We start from the raw sequence: 24,327 nt of genomic DNA on the forward strand, positions 1-24,327 counted from the left end.
TGGATACAGTATTATAACTACTAAAACACTTGGGAGAGCACACAAAACGTTTACAAGTGCAGATAATAGTTGATTTTTTTTTAACAATACCAAGTAACAAATGATGCTGTTGCTACGTTCTGCCTACCGATTTCGTTTTTGGTATGTTTTACCATTGTTTCATTGACTAATGAAATACCGGCCTGATGAGACGAATACAGCAGGAACCGGAGACGGGATTCGTATTTTAGGCGCAGTAAACCATTGAGTCGGTCCCTGTCACTCTCTTGAAATAAACCCCAACAAAATCCAGAAACCATGTCCAAGTGCCAGAGACCCCTGCAACCTCAGATGATAATTCTCCCATTAAAACCATTGGAATCAGTACAGAACTGGAGGTACTGTGGAGTCGGTTATGTACTTGCATCCGCTTGCCAAATACTGATTTGGCGGCTGAGAGCTCGTGTTTTATTATCCACGTGTGAAAACAACAGAATGACACTTACCGTGAATGTGATTACAATTACTTTTTTAAGATGCTAAAAATATTATGGAGATATAATTGCCTGCTTTTTTAAAATTTCATATTGCATAGTGAAAATAAAAGTGTTATTTCGTTCGCTCATTCTGGGTGGAAAATCCATTTTCTCACCGATGGGCTACTATCAGGTTGCCAGTGGCTTGCACATGCGGTAGAAGTGGCGCCCAAAACTCTTCAGAAGGGGGTTTAATTAGATAATTGCTAACCGTGAATTTTGAAGTAATGGTCCATGATACATCAATTTGGTTTGACCATTCCCCTCTCCCGGAAAAAAAACAAACATCGTCCCCCACCACCATATCTCATCCTCCCGATAATATTTTAATTGCATGATTGCATTTAGACATTAGGTGTCTGCGTGGCCTTCTTTAAAGATTGTGGCAGCACAGGGTTCATTACCAACAGTTTTGTAAAGCTCCGAGGGAGCACACGAGAAATATTATGTGCTTCATGTAAGCTAATACTTAGAGGGGGTTATTGGACGACCAGGAGAGAAGGTCTTAGTTCACTGCTAAGGTAAAAGAGCCTGTTTTCAGCTTCCATGTCGTTTCAGGAGAACATGTACGAAATCGAACATGGCGTCCTCTCCCACATCTGCTGTCAGTCCCAGCTCTATCGATGAGCTGCCTGGCCATGTAGTCCCACGCTCAAAAGTGGGGTGTAGGGGCAAGAGAAACTAGGCGACACCCTTTTCCGGGGGGAGGGATTAAAGGGGAACTGCAGTCCCAATTTCTCACACCGGTTATTAAATCTCGGTATCAAAATAAATTCATTGACGTTATAGGAAACAAATATTAATTTCGGATTAAGTACAAAATCGTGATCTTGGTGAAATTACTGTAAATCGCCTGTAAACTTGCATTCCAGTTCCTCACGAACGGCGACGTGATGTGGCCCTTCCTGCTCACTATTCACTGCAATGACCAATGTCATGTGATGTACAAGCGAATAAAGCGAAATGTCCTAACGTGATCACATGCAGAGTTAACAAATAGTATTTGGTGGCAAAGCCGTCTCAAAGTCGAGAGAAACGTCACTATTGGATAAAAAGCAATGTATTCACGAGCACGTCATCGGGTTGCAACACGTCACCCGAAGTTTCGTGGCTTTCGTTCTGAATCCCTGAACATAGCGCTGCGCGTACCTGAGACTGAATCTATTTTGTGACGTACAGTAAATGGGAAGTTTTACAAGTAACTGTTTGTAACCATTTGGCTTTTATTGCGGTTTAAAATGAGCTCACCAGTGCTGGATTCTTACTAGCCCCGAAATCTGAAAACAGAGTTGCAGTTAAATCCGGAGCACCGGGTGAATGAACAGACAGGGCTAAACGAGGCTGGAATTGAAACCGGGGCCTTAGAACTCGAAGCCAGCAGTACCAACCACCTCACCACCACAAGTGTGTCAGTGAAAAAGACCCACAAGAAGAACACAGGGCACAGCCCGCAGCCCTGAGCCCCCAGGTCAGGAGCCTGTGAAGAGCGCTGGCTGCAGGTCATTGCTGTCCCTGACAGAACAGTGGTTTTACCGACACGGACACTTTAGAGGGAAACATGATAATTTTATTTCTTATTTACAGCAGACCAGGTTAAGAGTTCACAGACATTTTCTACTAAGAGGAAACCATAATCTATTTACAGCCCATTAAAACAAAAGACGGCTCAACAAGCATCATTCAAAACCATTTTCACAATCTTTCTGTTAAACCTAGGGTTTGTGTGCCAATGGCTCGTGAGCACACACACACATCAAGTGTTAATTGCACAGGCGGTTTCTTTTCTTGAGCAAAAAGGAGAGAATGTTGAAAAGGCCTCTGGCTTCTTCCTGTTTCCAAGAACTTTTTTTCCCTCATTTTTCTCTCCGAAACACAAATTTATCTTATTTTCAGCATAAGTGTGAAGTTATGAATGTTTCACGTTTAAGCCCCCACAAAAGGCCTCAGCCATTCAGGGTTCTCTCCCGCAGTTGAACTCTTGTGGAAAAACAAATGAATAGCCTTATCTAATACTGGCACAGAATCTACTCTGTCATTTATTTTGCACTCCTCGGGACGAATGTAGTGTGGAGCAATAAGTGAAGCCATCTTTCTTTATTCCTTGTAAAGACGAAAACGAAACGAGATCAACGAGTTTCTCCGAAGGAGACCGGACCTGTGATAGGCCTTAAGGCCTGGTCCAGTCCAAGTCCTGTCCAAGGTTAAGGCGTTCTCAGAAGGAGTGGGCGGAGACCGCAGCCCAGCTCGCCCCGCCCAGTCTGATGTGGGTGTGCTGCTCCCCTCCAGTTTCCACGGTAACTGCTCCTGGGCCCGGCACGCTCACTGCAGAGCAGGAGGAAGTAGCAGTGGAGCAGCCAGCCGGACGCAGCATCTGTCCCTGTGCACAGCCCACACTGCCCCCTGCTGTACCGGAGGAGCTAACACTGCAGCTGCTCACAGTCCACAGACAAGGGTACTGACTTGTAAACGCAGAGAGGAAAAGAATAAAATATATAGTGAGGATCAGTCTGGCAATTCCATAAACCCAAACCCAGATAACATGTATTATAACCCCCTCCCATTCTCACTTGGCTCATGTAGGTTAGGATCCATGGCATTTCGGAGATGTCAGTGCGAACAAGGGACCTCCTCACAAGATCATGAAATGTGCTATCTGTTCCTCTTTATCGGTCTTTTGATAGTTTCTTGTGCCTTGAACTGTCTTTCTTTTTGGTGTTTTTTTTTTTTTTATTTGACTGTCTGCTGTCTGCAAACCCGTGAGGCTGTCTGACCTGATCACATTTCCCAGGCCTGTTAGCTTCAGGAATGCATCAACAGTCTGTGTGGTTTGCTAACGTCATTCTCCTTTCCGTGATTACAGCATGGAAGTACAGTACACTGGTGAAAGGTCTCGTTCCCTAATAATTTATAGTCTTCAGCTATCATGTCACCCACTACACGACTGCCAACTCCAACTCTAGAAGGCACAGTCCCAGGAATGACACCTCTATATTTGATCCAAGCTACATGATCCCAGCCGCCCCCCCGTGACCCTGTCCTGGAGCTGACCTGCTATTGCCTGGGGCAGGAGGTGCAGGGGAGACAGGCAGCATGCCAGGGTGGGTGGGCGTAGACAGGGGCGTCCAGCTCTCGTGTCCAGAGAACACCTGCAGGCCATTGGAGCTGCTTTCTGACAGAGCCGCACCACACCACAGCACGGGGAGAGGAGAGAGGTGGCATGGGCTGGTTGTTACAGGTTAAACATGACTTACAGCACAGACACCCGTGCCAGAGAGCTGGCTGACATCTATTGAAGCTGTGCACACTATCATACATGACACACTTTTGTTTCACTGGAAATCTTTTGCTGTATCATGCTGCAATATGTAATGTTTGTACAACTAAGCTTTTTTTAGTTCAATATTTTTTTTTGCATCAGACAGCAAGACCTTAGCTGAAGGTGACATCAGCATCTTAGTTGAAAGTTAATACCTTTGTTGAGGGCTGCAGTTACTTTTCCTTCTTAAGTTTGGCTGACACTGGACATTTAGAATAAATATTGTGAAATACAAAGAGGCATGGAACACTACTGCACTATTGCAACACCACTGAGATTTTTTTGGAAGTTCAGAGCAATAACCTTTAATTTGCATTCTTATCGCTCAAAATCATTTCAGTGGAAAGATCATAAAACCAGATAAAGGTATACTGCAGACTAAGATTCATTTTTGAGAATTCTTCATGGAATGAATAAAATACAGTGTCTCCCCACTATTCACAACCCTACCCTCTACCCTGTCCCACTCCTGTGACACTCCCACACTCCTCTCAGCCCCGCCCCTGCCCTGTCCCAGTGCTGGGGAACTCCTACACTCCTCTCAGCCCCACCCCCTGCCCTGTCCCACTGCTGGGGCACTCCTACACTCCTCTCAGCCCCACCCCCTGCCCTGTCCCACTGCTGGGACACTCCTACACTCCTCTCAGCCCCGCCCCCTGCCCTGTCCCACTGCTGGGGCACTCCTACACTCCTCTCAGCCCCGACCCCTGCCCTGTCCCACTGCTGGGGCACTCCTACACTCCTCTCAGCCCCGACCCCTGTCACGTACCAGTGCTGGGACACTCATCTCAGCCCCGCCCCCTGCCCTGTCCCACTGCTGGGGCACTCCTACACTCCTCTCAGCCCCAACCCCTGTCATGTACCAGTGCTGGGACACTCATCTCAGCCCCGACCCCTGTCATGTACCAGTGCTGGGACACTCATCTCAGCCCCGCCCCCTGCCCTGTCCCACTGCTGGGGCACTCCTACACTCCTCTCAGCCCCGACCCCTGCCCTGTCCCACTGCTGGGGCACTCCTACACTCCTCTCAGCCCCGACCCCTGTCATGTACCAGTGCTGGGACACTCCTCTCAGCCCCACCCCCTGCCCTGTCCCACTGCTGGGGCACTCCTACACTCCTCTCAGCCCCGCCACCTGCCCCGTCCCACTGCTGGGGCACTCCTACACTCCTCTCAGCCCCGCCACCTGCCCCGTCCCACTGCTGTGGCACTCCTACACTCCTCTCAGTCCTGCCTCCTGCCCTGTCCCACTGCTGTGGCACTCCTACACTCCTCTCAGCCCCGACCCCTGTCATGTACCAGTGCTGGGACACTCATCTCAGCCCCGCCCCCTGCCCTGTCCCACTGCTGGGGCACTCCTACACTCCTCTCAGCCCCGACCCCTGCCCTGTCCCACTGCTGGGGCACTCCTACACTCATCTCAGCCCTGCCCCCTGCCCTGTCCCACTGCTGTGGCACTCCTACACTCCTCTCAGTCCTGCCTCCTGCCCTGTCCCAGTGCTGTGACACACCCACACTCTCAGCTGTCCCACTCGAGTGACACACCCACACTCTCAGCCCTGCTCCGTGCTGATGTTACCTGTGCTGGGGCTGCGGTGGATGTATGGTGTGGGGTACGGCGTGCTTCGGTGACTACGGAGAGTGGAATAGCGTTCGTAGCTGTGAGGAGGGTGAGGTGGGGCCAGTGGCAGGCTCCCACTGTACTGGTAGTTGCTGCTCCCTGAGGTACATAGGGCATCTGGGTTCGAGATCAACCAGCCGCCTACTTACAGAATATGTGCATACACATGCTCAGACATTAGCAGTGCAAACAGATCACATTATTTGCAATATTCCCATGTGCTGACTCTCAGAATTCACACACACAGTCACAAACAGAAACACATGCAGGCTTAGACTCAGAAACACACAAAGTCAGACTCACAGTGAGATATCCCCATGTGCTGACTCTCAGACACACAACAGACTCACAGTGAGATATCCCCATGTGCTGACTCTCAGACACACAACAGACTCACAGTGAGATATCCCCATGTGCTGACTCTCAGACACACAACAGACTCACAGTGAGATATCCCCATGTGCTGACTCTCAGAAGAGCCCTCTAGCAGGTTCTTGGGAGGGTTCCTGCAGGGTGGAGGGAAAACTGTATGAACACACTGTGGGAAGTGTTCTCGATTGTAAATGTTACAGAGCAAGGTGGTAAACCCAGTGTTAGTTACTGTACCACTAACACTGCAGGTCTCCCAGCTGTTTAAGGGTTAGGGTTACCTAACCCCTAAACTAACCCTAACTCTGCTGCAAAGGTGCTGAGGGCACACACTAGGGAGGTGAATCCAGTTCATTCAACAGTTCAGCTGCAGGTCACAATAAACCTATCAAAGTAAACAGTTAAGCAATGATCAGCAAAATGGTTATGTAAGAATTTAATATTCTTCTGTAAAGCAAATCAATTTCCACCAACGCAGTCCAGACACTGCCTCAAATCGAGAGGCAGCTCTGACAGCCAGAAAACAGCCTGCTGGGAAGGTACTTGGTGTCTTGTGCTAATAGGCTAATGATCATAATTGAACCCAGTATTAGCACGTCTCTGCAAAACCGTACCCTACGAGAGGAGAGCACACTTCCAGTCTTGTCTAGTGTTGCGTTTGACACTCTAGCTGATGGAGCTCCAAATTTGAAACACTTCACACTTCAGCACCAACGAGCTTCTTAACGACCCTGTCAGCTTCAAATGGTTAATAATGAGGAGCCGATCGCTGTGGGCACTTGTGCGTTTGCACCAGTTTGCTCGTGCTGACCCTCTGCATGATATCAACGACGGAGCTCTCTTCTTTGCTTGCTTTCGTGCAGGCGGATCATCTGAACTCCTTTGCCTTTACACTTTCTTCGTGTGGCAGACGCTATAATGATGATGGTTGTCCGTCGATGACGGTTGTGCTATCTTCCAAAACAGATGAGCTGCACGAAGAAACCTGTGCGGAGAGCTTCTTGAAGTGGGAAAGCCGTTGCACTGGGGCAGTCCCACTCTGTCGACCTCAGAATCCCGGGTCCAGTGGTACGAGCAGTCGTCACGACTGGAGACTTCCTTGGTTGCAGTGGATGGCCATGACAACTTTCTGTGCCTTGCATTGCTCTTCGCTTCCCACGGAACATTGCAACAGTATAGTGTCCCATCACTATCACGGGGAATAAGGACCCACACAAACCCCAGGGTGAGTGCCCCCTTCTGGCCCCACTAACACCTCTTCCAGCAGCAACCTTAGTTTTCCCATCCAGGTACTGACCAGGCTCACACCTGCTTAGCTGCAGTGGGTTGCCAGGTATGAACTGATGTGGCTTCTGGAGCTAGATGCTATAATACACAGCAACTTACAATCACAGCTGGCCCAGATGAAAAAGGGTGCAGTTAACAGCGGCATAAAACAGCAATAAAACCACAGAAAAACAATGCCAGGGTGTTGCACAGCACTAAGGAGTTTCATTGCTGCTGAAGAGACGAGAAGTGGCAACATAAAAGTGAGTGAAAAAGTTAGGATTAATCTTAGGCCTCTGGGATCAGGTTTAACTTCAAGAGATTAGTTTTCAAATAGTTTCACCTCTAGGGGGCAGCATAGAGAACAGTCAGACCCGGGACTCAGAGCCCATCAATGATGACACTGCCAATCGGCTTGATGAAGCAGATCTCAGTGCTCCAGTCAGAACACAGGGCCTGACTGCGGTCTAGTGGTATGCTGGTTTGGTCCCCTTGGTAGTCCAGTAGCACCAAGATATGGAATCTGACATTGCAACCGGAAAGCCGTTGTAAAGAGAAGTAGGAGGAACATGAAAGTGTTTCTGAAAACCCTATAGTGTGGACTCAGACAGACCCAGGTCAGCCCTCTAGAGAATCTGTGAGCCATCACTAAACTTGTCCTCCACCAAGAGGAGAGAATTACGTCTCACTTCTTAAATGCCCAAAATCTGTGACATTCAACTCAATACCTGTTTCAGCAACTACAGTGAAACAAATAAAAGTCAAAAAACAAGGATTACCAACTCCACCTCCAACTCCAGGACCACAGTTCAGTGCTTCAGGTCAACAACAGCCTAACAAGGCTTATAGGAATCAGTTTGGCTTTTCCCCACAGGTCTATCTCTCAATTGTCTATACTATACTATATTGTCTATCTCTCAATAACGATGATGACGAGAGTCCAAAAAACAAGCACGCCAAGCCAAATTTCAGCTGGGCTCAGTGAACTGATCAGAGCTATCTTACCTGTCTTTGGCATCCAGGAATGCTTTCGCAAATGGATTGTACTTGATCTTCAGCGCTGTGATCTTCAACAAAACAGAATGTATAGTTAATAATAATAATAATAATTGCTTACACAGTGCTTTTCTGGACACTCCACTGAAAACGCTTTACAGGTAATGGGGACTCCCCTCTACCACCACCAATCTGCAGCATCCACCTGGATGATACGACGGCAGCCATAGTGCACCAGAACACTCACCACACATCAGCTATCAGTGGGGAGGAGAGCAGAGTAATGAAGCCAATTCTTAGAGAGAGATTATTAGGAGGCCATGATTGGTAAGGGCCAATGGGAAATTTGGCCAGGAAGCCCGGGTTATACTCCTACTCTGTCCAAGAAACACGCTGGGATTTTTTATGACCGCAGAGAGTCAGGACCTCAGTTTTACGTCTCATCCGAAGGACAGTGCCTGTTTATAGTATAGTGTCCCTGTCACTATACTGGGGAATTAGGATCCACATGGACTACAGTGTGAGCACCCCCTGCTGGCCCCACTAACATCTCTTCCAGCAGCAACCTTAGTTTACCCAGGAGTCTCCCATCCAGGTACTGACCAGGCTCACACCTGCTCAGCTTCAGTGGGCTGCCAGTTGTGAGTTGCAAGGTAATATGCCGTAGCTGCTGGAAGTACTTCCAGACCATTTACCTTTCTGGTTACCTGGGGAGAGCAAGGGTGAACATCCAGCAATTCTTAAAACTAAACAAGCACTAAATATTATTTTCCTTCTAGTAATATAATTTTCATATATATTATATTATATATATATTATATAATATAATATTCAAGATCATCTATTAAAGTAGGTCTATTGACCAAATAAAAAAAACGAAACTTTCAAGAACACAAGACTATATCCATCCATTTTCTAACCACTTCTTCCAATTTAGGGTCAAAGGGGGAGCAGGCGCCTATCCTGGCAAGAACGGGCAGGAGACAGGATACACACAGGATGGATACCAGTCCATTACAGGCAGACACGCACAGATACGAACACACACTCACACCAGGGCCAAATTTTCCATAAGACAATTAACCAAGCAGGCTTTTGGACTGTGGAAGTAAACTCACGCAAAACCTGGGGAGAACATACAGACTCCACACAGACAACAACCAAGATCAGGATTTGAACCCAGGGCCCTAGCAAAATCATTTGACATGGTTTTGTATAAATCATGTATACATGTACATCAGACATGTATACAACAGTCCTCATCTTCCCTGTCGGGGTACACTGCTGTCTCTACATTATTAAGACATGTATAGTACTTTGCTGACAGTTTTTCACAAGGAGGACAGTCAAGCCATTATCTGTTATTATACGAGATCAGGCCGGGCTTATCTACCTCATAAAGGGCGCCTCATTCACTATTTAAGCCCTGAGGAGTCAAACCTCTGGGCTTAGACATTGAGGCGCAAGAGCATGTGTAGTTGCTCTTTTCCCAGAACTCTTCTTATTCTGATTTCACTTACCACTCCATTAATTATCCAATAAACCCATAGCACCTTCACTGCTGAACCAACTTCAGCAATTATTGGAGATTCACATAACACATCCCACTTCAACATTTTTCTTGATCGTCCCCAGCTCCTTGAGAATCTCCATGTTCTGGACTGCCATTTTGAAAAATTTCCATCTTGCTCAAACATCTCTTGACTACCGTCTTGTGAAGCAGAGAGAACTTGGGATATTACACATGACTTCCTGGTCTGCCAGGGCTCGTAACTGGACAAATGGGATATGGAAGCCCACGAGATTGGAGGGAAATAAAACCTTGGTAATCACATTTCAGATTTTGTACACAGCAGGGAAGGAGCGCCAATATGCTTAATTAAAATCTTGAGCGAAGCGAGGGAATGAGGCATCAGTGGGAGTGCTCTAGTGGAAATCGGGGATGCGAGCAGACTGACCTCCTCGTTCTGGTACGCTGTCACTGCGATGAACTGCGTTTCTGCAAAAGAGATGTTGGTCACCATCCGGTGACTGCTCCCCACGCGCACAATGTGGATCTGAGGCTCGTACTTGTGCAGGGAATTCAGCATGATCTGAAAAAAAAACGAGGACCCAGATCACCTTTCCTCCTTCAGAAGTGGCCCTGTCCCCTCCTTCCTTGACAGATGGATTGGGGAGTTCTGTCTCCTCTTAAAGGTGGCCAACTTAAAGACCTGGGGTATAGATTTGGCAGCCGCCAGAGACATACAGAGAATAGCACAGGGCGGGCTACTTAAAACACGCTGTCCTTAAATCTGGCAAGCCTTCGATGGTAATTCTGATTGAAAAAACACCCCCTGTTTCAAAGAACCCCACCACGTCTGGGGCCCATGGAAACAAAGCAGTTTTCAAACAGTTTGCCAGCCCTGTGATGTCTGAGTGATACTGCTTTAAGAACAGGAAACAGTGCTCGTATCTCCCACATGGCTTTGCTGTCACACCCCAGAACAGTGATCCCCAGCTCCAGTCCTGGGGGAGTCCTTTGCCTGGTGGTTTTCATTCCAGCTACATTGACTAAATAAATCAGATGACAGAACACAGCAACTGTCACGATCGTCATCCCTCCTCTTAAGGGCGCACCGACCCTTTCATATTTTAGTTTATTACGTGCACCTGCCCCTTGTTTTGCCTGTTATTATTTAAGCCTGGCGCTCCCGCTATTCCTGGCTCAACATTGGGAGATGGACGCCTGGAAGCCCGTCTACCAGCAGGTCCAGGAGAGACCCAACAGCATAGGCTTCATCAAGGCGTCCTTATCGTCTGAGTCTGGGGTTCGGAGCGCCTGGCCTCATTATCCTTTTTATATCTTCCTGGTTCCCCGTTCCTGTTCTGGATCCTGTTCCAGATTTTAACCTGTCTTGGATGGATCTCCCGGCACTTGGACCCTGGACTGTCGTTACAACAACAGCGTAATATTTCACCTTACAGTTCTTATAAAAAACTGCACATCTAAAACGCTTTTCTTGCACTGTAATTCTAAAAGCTATGTGTACTCTCTCGGGTTTTTTTAGAATTTAGAAAAATACAGTATCCAGATATTTTCAGAAAGCCGGCTGTCTTTTTTAGGGCCATAACAGAGGTTCATTTTTTCTGCCCCACTGTCCGTGGAAATTGCCATGAGCAGAGACTGGTTTCTCTTCTCGATGTTCCCAAAGCAATCTGAAGAATAGCATCTCTAGTAACTAGTTTGGGGGGTCTTGGCCCCAGGGGAGCCCACTGTCAGCTTCGACTCAGCTCAGCCCTGCATCTCCAGGGCTGATGGATATTGATCTGCTTGTTTGTTTAGACTTCTGGTTAAAGTGTTTCTACACCCTGTTCTGAATTTCTCAAACACCTCTTACATGTACTGTTGGTCGTCTTTAACCCCTTATCTGCTGGGAGTGTAGCCTGCTTTTCTCATTAGGTTAGGTATTTGCCAGAGGTGATGTCTTAATTTACATCAGCTATGGAACTGCAGCTGATCTATACTAAGAGAGATCTACAGAGACTTGAGGAGCACCATGCCGTACTGGAGTCTTGAAAAAGCTTCCGCATGAGGCTTTTTGTGTTTCTTGTACTCTAAATTGTTTTTTTCTTTTTCTTCATGTACGTGACTAATGTTGTACCTGAAAGTGTTAAATAAACTACTACTCTGTTTTTTTTTATAAAGGCACAAGCACTGTTCCTTTTTTTATTTTGTATTGCAGCTCAACGTTAACCACAACGGGCACATCTTCCCTGCACTTTAAGTTTTGGGAAGCCTAGGAGGTGGCGTAACACACCCCACTTCGAGGGTAATGCTTAAATAACTTCAGTCCAGAGGACTTTATACAGCTTCTCCTAGCTTGTGTACTCTTTTTTTCAGGAGATCAGTTTTTGATTAATATATACAGGCTGGAAAGACAATCGTACTTTTTTTTCATGTTTGTGATAGTACAAATGGTGACGGTTTAGACAAACACACCCCAATGAGGGCAATTTTATAAAATTACCTTTTTGTAAAATAACAGGTAAGAAGAGTTTTAGAGCTGAAAGTCGGTTTAAAAATGCACCGTAAATGGCAAAACTGAAATCAACCAGCCCGTGATTAAGAACTCGGCTTGACCAAAGAGGAGGAATCCTAGAAGTGTCCCCTGGTGAGGGCTGATAGTCGCTATCCTGGGGCACCTTCAGGAACGCCCGGGACTGTCTCCATCGTGCCGTGCAGTTCTCTATTTCACCACCAGGGACACCAGAGGGAACCAGCAGCACAGCGCCGCTCGGAGAGCGCATACCCTTCTCTGGACTCTCTCCCCAATTTAACAATTATTATATAAAACGCCTGAAAAAACAAACAATTTTCCATTCTAATTGAGAGCTTTACTTCACCTTTAACATGAAAATCACTGAAAAGGACCGGATACCCATCAGGAGATTATTTTTTTTGCCTTTTTTTTTTTTGAAACATCTAAGGACGGAGGTCTAAATTGACTTCACATTTAAAAAAAGAAAACAGGTAATTATCATAATGTACAACTAACCATGGCAATTATTTCATTTAGGGCTGGTTCTCACTCCTGGTCCCACAGTGTTGCCAACACTGCATTTAATGCCAAAGAAAAGAGAACAGAGCTGGGGGAGGAGGGAGGGGGGGGACATCAGTACACATAAATACCAACAACAATTCTGCTCTGAAGTCATACTTGAATGGAGCACGCAAGCCACATAACGCAGCCTCTGAAAGCCTGGATGACTACCTAAAGTACATCTCTCTCTTTTTTAACATCAGGAAGTCCATTAAATCCCAAAAGTGCCAATTAAGAGCTGTTTATTCCTGTTTACATACAGTCCCCTGGGAACAAAGGGTCTCCGGGGGTGAAGTGGCCTGAGAGGGTCCCACTAATTGTATAAATGCGCACTTGATATTTCCCCATGGCTGAGCCTGTGATTACAGACGAGTCAGGGTTTCTAAAAGCCTTGCTAGTTCTCCAAGACTCTAGTGCCTGGGGGCGTCTCAGGAGCTGCAGTGTGAGCTGGGCAGGGAGGCATGGGGGACTGTGCTGCCCGTCGTTTTCCTACACACTCCCAGCTCCTCTCCCATTCCTGGGATTGTGAGTGATCCACAGTCTTGTATCGATGAACAACATCGATGATCTCCACCGTCCCCTGATCTCATCAACAACACCGTTACCTGTATAGGCAACTGTGGAAGTGTCTCTAAGAATCTAGATACAACGGGTAACACCTGGCTAGTGTCAACATTTCCAGCTTCAAAGCAGGGGGATGTTTGGCTGAGATGCAGGGGGTCCAGATTCAGTGATCGACGCAATCATAAAGTTCATCTTGGTTTACCTTAGTCAAGGACGTTCTGGGTAAATGATTAAGCGTCAGTCGACAGTCCAGAAAGACACCATATAAAAGGATGGTGGGATAACAGGGAGAAGAACAGACAAGATCACAGGAAAGTTATGAGAGGTGAGACCTTCTTGTTCCAGATCACCCACGAAGACCAGATTGGAGCTAAGTATTTGAAACTTAGCTATTCTGTGGTTTTTAAGAAATTCTGATTTCCTGTGTAAGGAAATGGCCTTACACAGTTAAAATGGGCTCTCCTGGTTATTGGGTGCATTTTTTAGAATAGGGAGAAAAGTTAACCTAATCTTAATCTTAACCCGGATGCCATTTATTTTTTGGCATCCAGGTTTACAGACAGGCATGTTTGTAGGCATTATATGCAATAAGCGTATGAATATTTAGTAACAAATCAACCAGCATCTGGAGTTCTTCTGGGTGTTTAGGCCTCAGGGACACTTTATTTGTACGTTTTTACATGGTGTAACTTGTGTGTTGCATTTTTATGTAGCATGTTGTTGAGTGTGTGTTTGTCATTTTTAATAAATAATTGTTTAACCAAGTGTGCCTGAATTATTATTCGTTTCACCAAAGCTTTGCCAGACAACAATGAACTCACGTACCTCTAATTAAACCAATCGCTTGGAGTACATTCTTGGCAGAAATCATTTGCACGTCAAGCATTTTCATTTATTTTACTTATTGAATAATCTGCTCATGTCAGTTCCTGATATTCTATTTTTCTCTATCTGTGTAACCCCTCATTTGTAACAAAACTGAAAAAATCTCCAGGCTAAAGAGCTTCTTTGTTTCTGCTGTGAAAAATACCTCTTCCTTTGTAACATGGGACTGTAGAAATGCAAGACTTTTGGAAATATATCCACATCTAACAGACCATAACTGTTTCACCAGATAGAAAGTCAAAGAAAAACTATCAAGAACAGTTTTTGAAAAGATCTGCTTCCACCACCTTCATTAAAAACAGATCAGATTTTTTTAGCAAGATCTTACACTGGTTACTGTATTTGCAAATATATATCAACTAAGCTTCACTTCATGTTGTAAACTCCTTCTCAGGTTCGTCACATGTTGTCGTGTTATTTGATCTGACATTTGAAAACAGCTTCTCTTTTACTGTTTTAAAGATACTTCTATTTTTTTTTCCTTAATGCTCCTACTTTCTTAATCTTAATCTTAATCTTAATCTTAATCTAAACCTTAATCTAAACCTTAATCTAAATCTAAATCTAAATCTTACAGTTCAGGAATACTTGTCTGTTCTGTTGCTTTGAGGAAGAAACAAAGAGACAAAGAAGAGTCAGGCACCAGAATGGAGGCCAGGACACACGGCCTGGGAGAACGGAAGAGTTGGAAATTGACAGGGAAAGGCACGGAGAGGGACAGGCAGATGAGGAGACCGAGACAGGCTAAGGGTACCTGTCCTCCACCGTTGAGCTTGTTGGTGAGCTTGACTTTGCTGAAGGACACAGGGTCCTTCATCCAGTGCGCTCCAAAGTTGGGGGAGTCAGGGTGGATGTAGACGCAGCTGGGGCTGTGTGTCTCCGGCTTGCCCGCGGGGACCCACTCCCCGTTCACGTACTTCCAACGATGGGAATCTGCCGGGGCAAAATCCAGGAGGAAGGAGTACATGGCATTGGGGTCCAGGCCTGACACGCTGACCTTCAGCACGGGGAACATCCTCCTGGGAACAACAGAGAGAGTCCGGAGAGATCAGCCCTCCTCATCGCTCACCACTCATCTTCCTCCTGCAGGACACTGTGAGCCACTCCGGGTCTTGGGAAGTGCAGGCTATCACGTCAGCCAAGTCTGACACTGCTCTCAAATGGTTCAAGTCTTACCTCACTGATCACTGTCACTTTGTCTCTCTCAATGGGTACGGGTCTGAAATAGGTCTTGTTAAGTCCTTTATCCCTGGAATACTGCAGGATTTCATCATGTCTCCAGTAGGCTAGCTATGTAAGAATTGTTGGAGGTTTCTTTTTTGGTGTCTGGTTAGGTGAAAATGACACTTTTATACATAAGAGACCTTTTTATAGAGAGAAAAATGGCTTTAAAATAGGTAATGCTCTGTACTTTTTTAGTTGAAATCCAGTAAAGAGTTTAAAGTATGCTGTTCAGAAACATGCAAATGTATGTGAGCTTCCCACTTACCTGCTGTTCCTGACCCACTGACACCAGCTATGGTCAATTTGGCTAAAAGAGACCCATTAAATGAATTAATGCTACCAGCTCTGTTAACTCATAAACACGACCAACCTCAAAATGTAGTCAGGAGTCAATTTAAATAATAGATAGCCCAACCAATCGATGGTAAGTAGTCAGAATTCAGGTGAAAAACAAGAAATGCTTTCAAGATAGAATTTCTTAATTCCCAGTTTCCAAGCGCTGAAAAAATCCCATAGTATTTGCAAAAGGTGATACCATCTTTTTTTCAGTCTGGTAAATAAGCAGTTGTGACATTTATCAACTGTAATTCGGTTTCTCCCTCCCTGCAGTGCGATAACAGGGTAATAATATCGCCACCATGCAAGCATAGGATAGTTTTATTGTATTACAAAGCCTGGAGGTTTCGACGCTTTCCTTGCATTTTTTAAATAAACTCCCCTTTATTTTTACTGGGCATCCTCCTTACCAAGGAGAACTCTTAATGTACCAAAACACGTTGACTCCCATCTCTTCTGACTTTAGTGTTGCGCGCACACATATTACGTCACGTCTAGCTTTGTCGGAGATTAGGAGAAAGATCCTGTACAATTAGTATTAATAATAATAGTTCGAAGCACTTTACGTCCAGCCAAAATTACGTATGTTTTAAATTTTTAGTTCGTTGTTACAATTTAACCGGAAAATTCCGGGAATATTGGAAAGACGTTTTAGTGTTAGATAAATACAGTTACATCGACCATAGTGTTAATAGTTGTCTAATATGAGCCTGAATACCGTTTAGGCAAGTTCAGGCGTAATGTTAAATAACAAAAACTGTCGTTAAACTGAAAAAAAAAATCATGTTCTGATTATAGTCTTGCTTCATATCAAGACATCAGCTTTTAAATATTTTCTTTTATTATATTTTCTTTTAATAATCTTCACAAATACGGGTTTATGCGAATATATACGTGCGTGTGTATGCATAAAGAGAAATAAAAGACGAAGTTATTTTTGGAAGACCTCCAGGGAAAACCAGGTGACTGTAGTAAGCAGTGATGGTGGACCTGTAGGTGGCGCTCTTTCATCTTCCAATCTTTCCTAATTCACAAATCAATGTCCCAATGAGGAGATCATAGACGATGTGCTGTAGGAGGTGAGGTCTTTCGGGTGCGTTGTTAAGCCGGGGTCCTGACTACTTTGTCATTAAATATCCCATAGCGCTGCAAGAAAGAGTCCGTTAGTCGAGGGTAAGTTCCACTCAGGGTCTGTCCAGTCTCGAGTCTGCGGGTCTGATGTGCTGGTGGATCTTCCCTTCAGCGGAGGTTGAAGTGGGCCCCTCCTGTTCTGTATGTGAAGCGCTTTGGTATCCTTTAGGATTCATCAATATTCATCATCCCTTTCTCTTTGTTCTTCTTGTGTGAGTCACTTATATTATTTAACACCAAAACCTACAATGGCACACTCGATCTCGTTCATCTTTTTCAGTGAAGTGACGTCTTAAACCCGTAAAATATATTTTTCCAAGAAAACAATTCTATAAATAAAGCATGGAAAATCAGAATGACAGAAATCCTTTGTAAAAGTTCATATGAATACGACTCTACGGGTGTGACCAAGAACGTTTGCGATTGAGTTATCCGTTATTTCAAGAGCACTGGATATAAAAAAAATAATGAAATAAAAAATATCGATACTTACAGTAGTATATGTGGTGATACGGATGGTCTGCCTTTCTCAGTCTCTTCTGAAAATCACATTGTATTACTGCAAAGGTTGTCCTGGAGTGAATGCGCACCATGAACGAACAGATTCATAAAACGCTTACCTCCGTGAAGTTAAAATAACTGATTTTTTCTACTTTTTACTTTTAAATAGAGTAGCGTAGCGGTGTGTTCGTGTTAATTCCATGAGACTTGGAGTCCACGCAAACACTCGTGTTTGGTTCTGTGTTTTGTCACGTTCCTACAGTAAGTTTGGGTTTGGTTTGGCACACACCAGGTGAGCCGGGTGAACTAGGAAGTGTATGAAGACCAATTTTGAATTCGCTTATTTCAAGCGACTGACCCCACTTCCTCAAGAACTATGCATATAGTGCATATAATGCATATAATGTAAAAGTGACATTACAGAAATAATTCACCGGGGTTTAAAATCACATTCGTTCACTAAAAGGATGAGGAGAAAGCCACAACAATTACGAATTACATAGCTCTACTGTATGTGCGTAAACTTGGATTATGTAATTGTTTATGTATATCCGATTGATTCTTAATGTAAATACAGAAAAAGTTTTTTCCGGATTGTCAATGTACTGCAATGTTTTTAAAGAAAAAAAAGACATTCTAATTTTTCTTTTTAATGCGTTAGTAACAAAAAATCCATGCACTATGCGTTATGTTTAGTTTTTTTCCCATTTATAATAATAGTTTGTTATTTGGTTGTAAAAAAAATAGGTGGTTAATAGTATTAACTGATGACTTCCTGGACGACGATAAATATTTTTGGAAGAAGTACTTTGATCTTGATGCAAACCGATCCACGCGGGATGTGGAATGTGCGGCGCCAGTAGAAATAACTGCGCTCGCAGGCGCCGAGATTTGGGTCCGAGGTCTCATTTCAGAAACGTGACATTAACATCACCTTAACGGTACTGTTCGCCAGTTAGCCGAGTAACTCGAGTTTAATATCAAACCGTTACCCCGTCGATGGCAGTTAGGAAATAATCGCGGAAATGTTACTTTTAAAGAGGAACCGTTATCGACTACAGGGGAACGATTTTATCCCCGTTACTAGAACACCGGGTTTTTATTGACATGTATCAAATGTGTTATACATTTTTTAAACACTAAATGTTGTAACGTTGTAATTTCCGTGTAGAAAACTGCGAAATGCAATAGACGAATAGTTATATTAACACTTTTCAACGTCAGAAATCTAAAACAATATTAATAGAACGGGAGAGCCTAATATATAAACTGTATAACAGCAATGCCTGTGTTTTGTAAAATGATATGTATTTATTACCTAAACATTTCCTACGCATCGAAGTATAATTGCTCAGGCTTCAGCATACTTTTTCCGACATTATTCGATCTTTAACAGCATCTCGCCGAGTTGTATATTATATATATATGATAAACTTTTCTGTTGTAATGTGGTTCTCTGTAGTGAGTCCTTTAAAAACGTTCATGTTTGGGTTTTTTTTTATTTTTTGCTTTATGGTAAAATCAGTACTCCCGTTTTGTGAAAATTTCCGGATTGAATTTCGGCTCTCTAAAGCAGGTAAGGGGGTATGCGAGGCGGCAGCAGGACTTTCCGCGAAGTTCAAAACGGATTAGGGTGTTTAGATTATTCATAAACCCGGAGGAGAGGCTGTACCGACCTGCCGTTCTTGGTGACGATCATCTCGTTGGTGACCTCCTTGAATTTCCTCCACAGCTCGGCCTCCTCCAGGGTCACCTTCAGCTGCTTCTCCGTGGGGTCCCCTTTCTCGCGGCCGGCCTGCAGCTCGCTCTCCACCACGCTGAGCAGCCGCGAGATGCAGCACTCCCCGCCGCTCCTCACGCCCGCCCCGGCTCCGCCGTCCGCGTCGCCCCTTCTGCCCTCGACCTTCATTGGGCGCCCGAACTTCCCCACTCCTGTATGGGTTTCTTAGAAATCTACTCAACAAACCACCACCAACGAACACAACCTTCTCCCAACCTCGTTTGAATGCCTCACAGCGTGGTCACAACGTGGCGCAGCGTTAGCTATTAGAAAACATATGAAACATATACCTAACATTCAAACATATCCGTATGTTGCATTTCAGTCTGGTTGTGGCCATGTAAATGCGCTGTCACCTTATGAGAATATGGCACCATCTCACTCAGAAAAAAACAAGCTCCGCAATTACCTGTGCGGTCACATGGCTCACGGCTAATTTCACCATTGGCGATTTTAATTAAGGGAACTTACTTTCGGAACAAATTTCAGACCTGCCCGCCTTGTGCTTTCTCTCCCCTTAATTAAACGCGACAATTGAACATCGCATTCATTGCTTTATGTCATTCTCCCCCCGTCGAGGTTGGGCCATATAATTGCTACCCCCTTTTAAATGGAATGCGCACGTATGGCACAACGGCAGCTTCATTTAAGGCTGTAGCGGTAAAGGGCTATTTTTACACGCACGACGTCGAATAAAGTCTGTATTTAAAACCGGTGACATGTCTACATTTTCTCAGGTACATTGCGCATCGTCGGTGTAACCATTTCCTTGATGGGCTCTTATATTCAAAGTAACAAACGGCTCTCTACAGTAAATGGATGTTCCCCTCCATAGAGTATATACAGTAAATGGAATTTAAGTTGAGCAATTCTTTCTTTTGAGCTACGCCGTCAATCATTCTTTTCCGCTGTGAATTTCGTTTTGCTCTCAATATTAGTACTGTAGGCCGGTTGTTCATAGCTGAAGTCTTAGCAAATGGGGGAACAGTAAGCGAACGATTCCTATAACAGAATAAACCATTCCGACTGTTTCAGCATCAAAACCACTTTAAAAATGTTCCTGCCCTAAGACATTGGAGTCTTCTAGAAAGGGAAACTCACTACACGCTCCAGAGAGACAACGTCAAGGTGATACAGAAGAAGAAAAAAAACAGTTTAAAGACTAAAAAGGTAGTTTTCCTGTCCCTGCCTATACAGTATTAAAATTGAACGTCGAAATAAAACAACGATCAATACAAACGTAGTTAACGTCTCTGTATCTACAGTAGTTGCGCACTTCGTTTATTGCCATTTAAAGGCTGTTAGTTGAAATTCCAAAACTGTCTGGACATATAAAGATACATATAAAGAACAATCGTGCGATGTAATTTTAACGTCGATTTCCTATGACATTGAGAAACTGGGTAAAAATAAAAGCAATTATTTTAGGGGACTAGAATCCGTATTTTTGAGGAGTCATTTTTAAGTTAAATTACGACTATTGCTGTACATACATTACATACGACTTATCTATTATACACCTGTCATGTATGGATTTAATAGCATTTCCAATTGTTTCTGAAAAGTGATTCTAGAAAAGAATAGGAAATTATCACATTCTATCTGTTTTAGAAACAATGTTCTGCTAATATCTTTCGTTATATAATTGCACAGCTATTTCTTTCCCACATTAAAATGATTTAAATGGCTTAGATTTCATATTTTTAGAAAATGTATAGAATAATTGAGCGTGCTTTGCTTTATTATTATAGCTATGATGACACAAATAACCCCGATAATTACAATACAAACATCCCGTTGTAAACTAGTACATCTTTAGATGACTGTGCTTTGTTCGTAATGATTTTAAGACACAGTATTCTGCTTAACACCTAACGGTGGCTCTCCAGATTCAGGCTAGTCAAAGATCGAGGAATAAATCAGCGGTTCTAAAAGGTCTTTATTTTGGAAGTATTCCTCCGTGTGTTCTCTCTTGGCCAGCCTTCGTGAAGAACGGCCCGAGCGGATTTGATTTCAGCACCGTGGACAGAGTCTCCAGGCTTCGAGCCCAACGGCTCTGGAGGCGCATCCAGCACTTCTAAAGGTTTTTGAGTAGAAGGGGGAAAACAAAAACGATGATTTTTTTTAAAATCAAATGTCCCTTTTTAAATCTTAAATACTAGCGGGTTATGCCAAAATGTGTACTCACTCTACACTTAGTTATGTAGAATTACAATAAAGTAGAATATAATGTAAAAAGAATATCTATATTTCCCCCCACTCTTCTTTATGAAACATTTGGAGTTTCAGATGGGGTTTATTCGTAGTTCAATGTCAGTTAATTGATTCTGTAATACGCGCTACAACGAAATGTGTTTATATTTTTTAAAATTTATTAGATGGAGAGCTTCTTTTGGAGGAAATCTATGTGGGAAAGTGATACGTTCCGTATCTCCAGTACTGCTGGAGCGTTTTTACGGACCTTCCAGGCCGGTCCAATTCAGTGCGCAGTTCTGTTTGGGCGGCTACTGTAGTACACATAGGGCAATTTTAAACAGTTCTCTCATGTGTCATTTGCTACAGAGTGAATGCAACGATTAATCAACCCTTAACACAAGATGCAAATTGTTTTGAAAATTAACTTATTACTTATGCAGCATAAATATTGTCTTCTGTTTTTTCTCCGCTACTGAACGTCATACGCCGGTATTTCCTGTACAGTCCATGGGGAAAAAGCGGAATATCCATTTCTTCTGAGCAAAAAACAAGTATCTCTCCATTTTATGCATGTAATGTATATTTATGTACGGATACTGCTTTAAATGTTTTGGCATCTCTTTGATGAATTGACCATTCCCTACTGTCTGTGATACACTCAAGTGACTTTGAGTGGTGCACAAGCACTTATTCGCCTCATGAGTGAGAGCGCTGGGCACAGGTGATGAGGTGACTCCACCGTGTAAATACCAAGCCTGGTGAAAATCAGAAAGAGTATAGAAAGGAACCAGCATGTCCTGCTTACCAACAGGATGGTGCCTTTGTGTCACCAGTATGTTGGAGGCTGGACTAATCTGCCTTAGGTAGACTACCAGCCTACAAGTGCTCTACAGTGACAAATCAAGAATTAGTGTGGACCAGTCTGATGGATGTCAGTGAGTGTGGCTCAGACATGCAGAACAATATGTTAGTCGATGTGTCCAACAGACCAATCAGTGTGGAGTGTGAACATGGTCTGTAGTGATCGAAGGTACTGTAACTTGACTGCATGGCACTATATTGATCAAGTCCTGGGATCTCACTTCCTGCCCTTTCCCCAGGCTCATTGCGACCAAATAACATTATTAATAACCACTGCACCTGCACATTGTGCTGCTCATTCATCCGATAACTTCATGAAGTTCTTAGTAATATTTTTTTATGCTTAGTATATTTAATATACAGTATATATGATGCAGACTAAACTGTTGTATGCAACTTATTATGAAGACTTATACAAGACATTAAAAACAAACTTTCAATCAAGCTCTAATATGAAATACTATGTAATATATGCCATACATGAGGTAACCTGACTGCATGATACTATATTGCTTATGTCCTTGGACCTCACTTTCTGCCCTTTCCCCAAGCTCATTGTGAGTAAATAACATTCCAGCAGGCATGACCTCAAGGTGCTCACGTAACAGTAGTTTTCTTTGTTCGACAGGATAGGAAGACGCATGGAATCTAGGGCTCGGAGACTAGTGAAGAGGCAGTTGATGGTCTGGCCTCGATGAGATGATAGAAGGAAATCTCACAAGAGAGTATTTGCAAGCTGGAGCAAAGCATGTTACAGATGTACAGCTTGCAGTGCTTCGAACAGTAGCCTCACGCCACTAGTCTCAGATTTTCACAGTACAATCCCCGTAGGACACTCGGTCAACCAAGCCGATGTCATTTCCACTTAGGAAAATGACAATTATCTCATAACTCCTATCCATCAATTTTCCAACCACTGCTTCCAGTTCGTAGTCAGAACCTATCCCAGCAAGCGATGGGCTCTGATAAACTGATGTGAACATAAAGATTTCAGTTCTGAACATTCAATGAGAGAATTTGGAGATGGACTGGGGTAAAACGTTGGCAGTAGCCTTGTCTTTCAAGATGATCAATTTAGAAATATGAAACTCCAGTCATCTGAAGTGGCAGGGTTTGCTTGCCTTATGACTAAAGAACTTTAAAAATTCACTTTCGGAGCCTCTTGATGCATCCCAAGCTTCCTAGAATGACGGCTTTTCCAGTGCGGTCGCTGCCGTTAACATGTCCTAAAACCATGTCTCACTCAGCACGGAGAAACCCTGTACGATAACAAAAAAAAAAAACGGACATCTGATCAGAATTTCCACCTCCTGCGAATTATCCGAAACACCTGAAGCAGAAAAGCAGACTGAATGTTCCCCAGCCCGTGGGAAACCCGATCTGTCATCGGCTCACGTCCTGCTGCAGAGGCGCTGCGAGTTCCCCGCTAATTGAATTACTGCAAGGCCCAGCTGCCTCCGCCAGCCCTTTAATCACCCGGAGGCTGGGTGCCGAGATTAGAGGACTTAAAAAGACTTAGAGCAGATTAAGGTTTCATTAGCAGAGGGCGCGTGTGCCCATCAAAAGTTTGAAATTAAAAGCAAGTCTATTCTTCTGAAGTACAGGTCATTGAAACCTGTGGCCTTTCTGAGAAATTCTAGTGCCTGTTAGAGGCAGCCCTCCTAAAGGGGTTTTGACTATGAACTCATGGTCCGCCGAGATGGGGACACTCCATTCTTTCCCGTTTGTTGGTATTGAGCTTCAGCCTCTACAAGGAACAACGTTCTTGTTTCCTCGTGGACTATACTGCACAGCTCTTAACTTGTAAATGACTGCTACAAACCACAGCAGAGCCAACAGTGAGACTCATGAACTGGTAATCAAGGGTCTTCAGCTTTCTATACACATTTCATTAAGAAACCAAAATCAGAAAGTAGAAAAGAAAAAAAAACCTAGGATTTAGGATTTCAGAGCGAAAGTGCTTGGTTACACAAAAAATAGCGGTTCTACAGACCAGATACCTACAGTAACCAAAGTATACAACTCAAATGAAGCCATGGCTCAGTAAACTATAACGATTAATAATAAATAAATAAAAATCCAGGTACTAGATAAATGAATGGCTTCATTTGGGTTGTATACTTTATAAGTTTTATTAGCAAGTGATAAAAGCCCAGACTGATTTACACCAAAGAAATAAAAATA

The 24,327-nt window shown here is 44.0% G+C and overlaps 1 protein-coding gene across 4 annotated transcripts; it reads right to left on the reverse strand.

Moving 5' to 3' along the window:
• Nucleotides 1-2,073: 2,073 nt before the first annotated feature.
• Nucleotides 2,074-20,360, reverse strand: tbx19 (T-box transcription factor 19). Of its 4 annotated transcripts, none has more exons than XM_015361508.2 (8): nucleotides 18,983-20,360; nucleotides 14,869-15,133; nucleotides 10,041-10,175; nucleotides 8,092-8,153; nucleotides 5,896-5,957; nucleotides 5,410-5,550; nucleotides 3,564-3,684; nucleotides 2,074-2,974 (listed from the first exon to the last, which is right to left on the reverse strand). In XM_015361508.2, exons 1-8 carry the CDS (start codon nucleotides 19,213-19,215, stop codon nucleotides 2,728-2,730), a joined length of 1,266 nt encoding a protein of 421 aa, XP_015216994.1. In that variant the 5' UTR covers nucleotides 19,216-20,360; the 3' UTR covers nucleotides 2,074-2,727. The 4 variants fall into 4 exon arrangements, with proteins under 4 accessions (XP_015216994.1, XP_015216993.1, XP_015216992.1 ...); XM_015361507.2 differs by having other exon boundaries at nucleotides 5,410-5,592; XM_015361506.2 differs by having other exon boundaries at nucleotides 5,410-5,595.
• Between the last annotated feature and the right edge of the window lie 3,967 nt (nucleotides 20,361-24,327).

This window comes from Lepisosteus oculatus, chromosome 13 (assembly GCF_040954835.1).
Source record: "Lepisosteus oculatus isolate fLepOcu1 chromosome 13, fLepOcu1.hap2, whole genome shotgun sequence".
In the NCBI taxonomy this organism is placed as follows: Eukaryota; Metazoa; Chordata; class Actinopteri; order Semionotiformes; family Lepisosteidae; genus Lepisosteus; species Lepisosteus oculatus.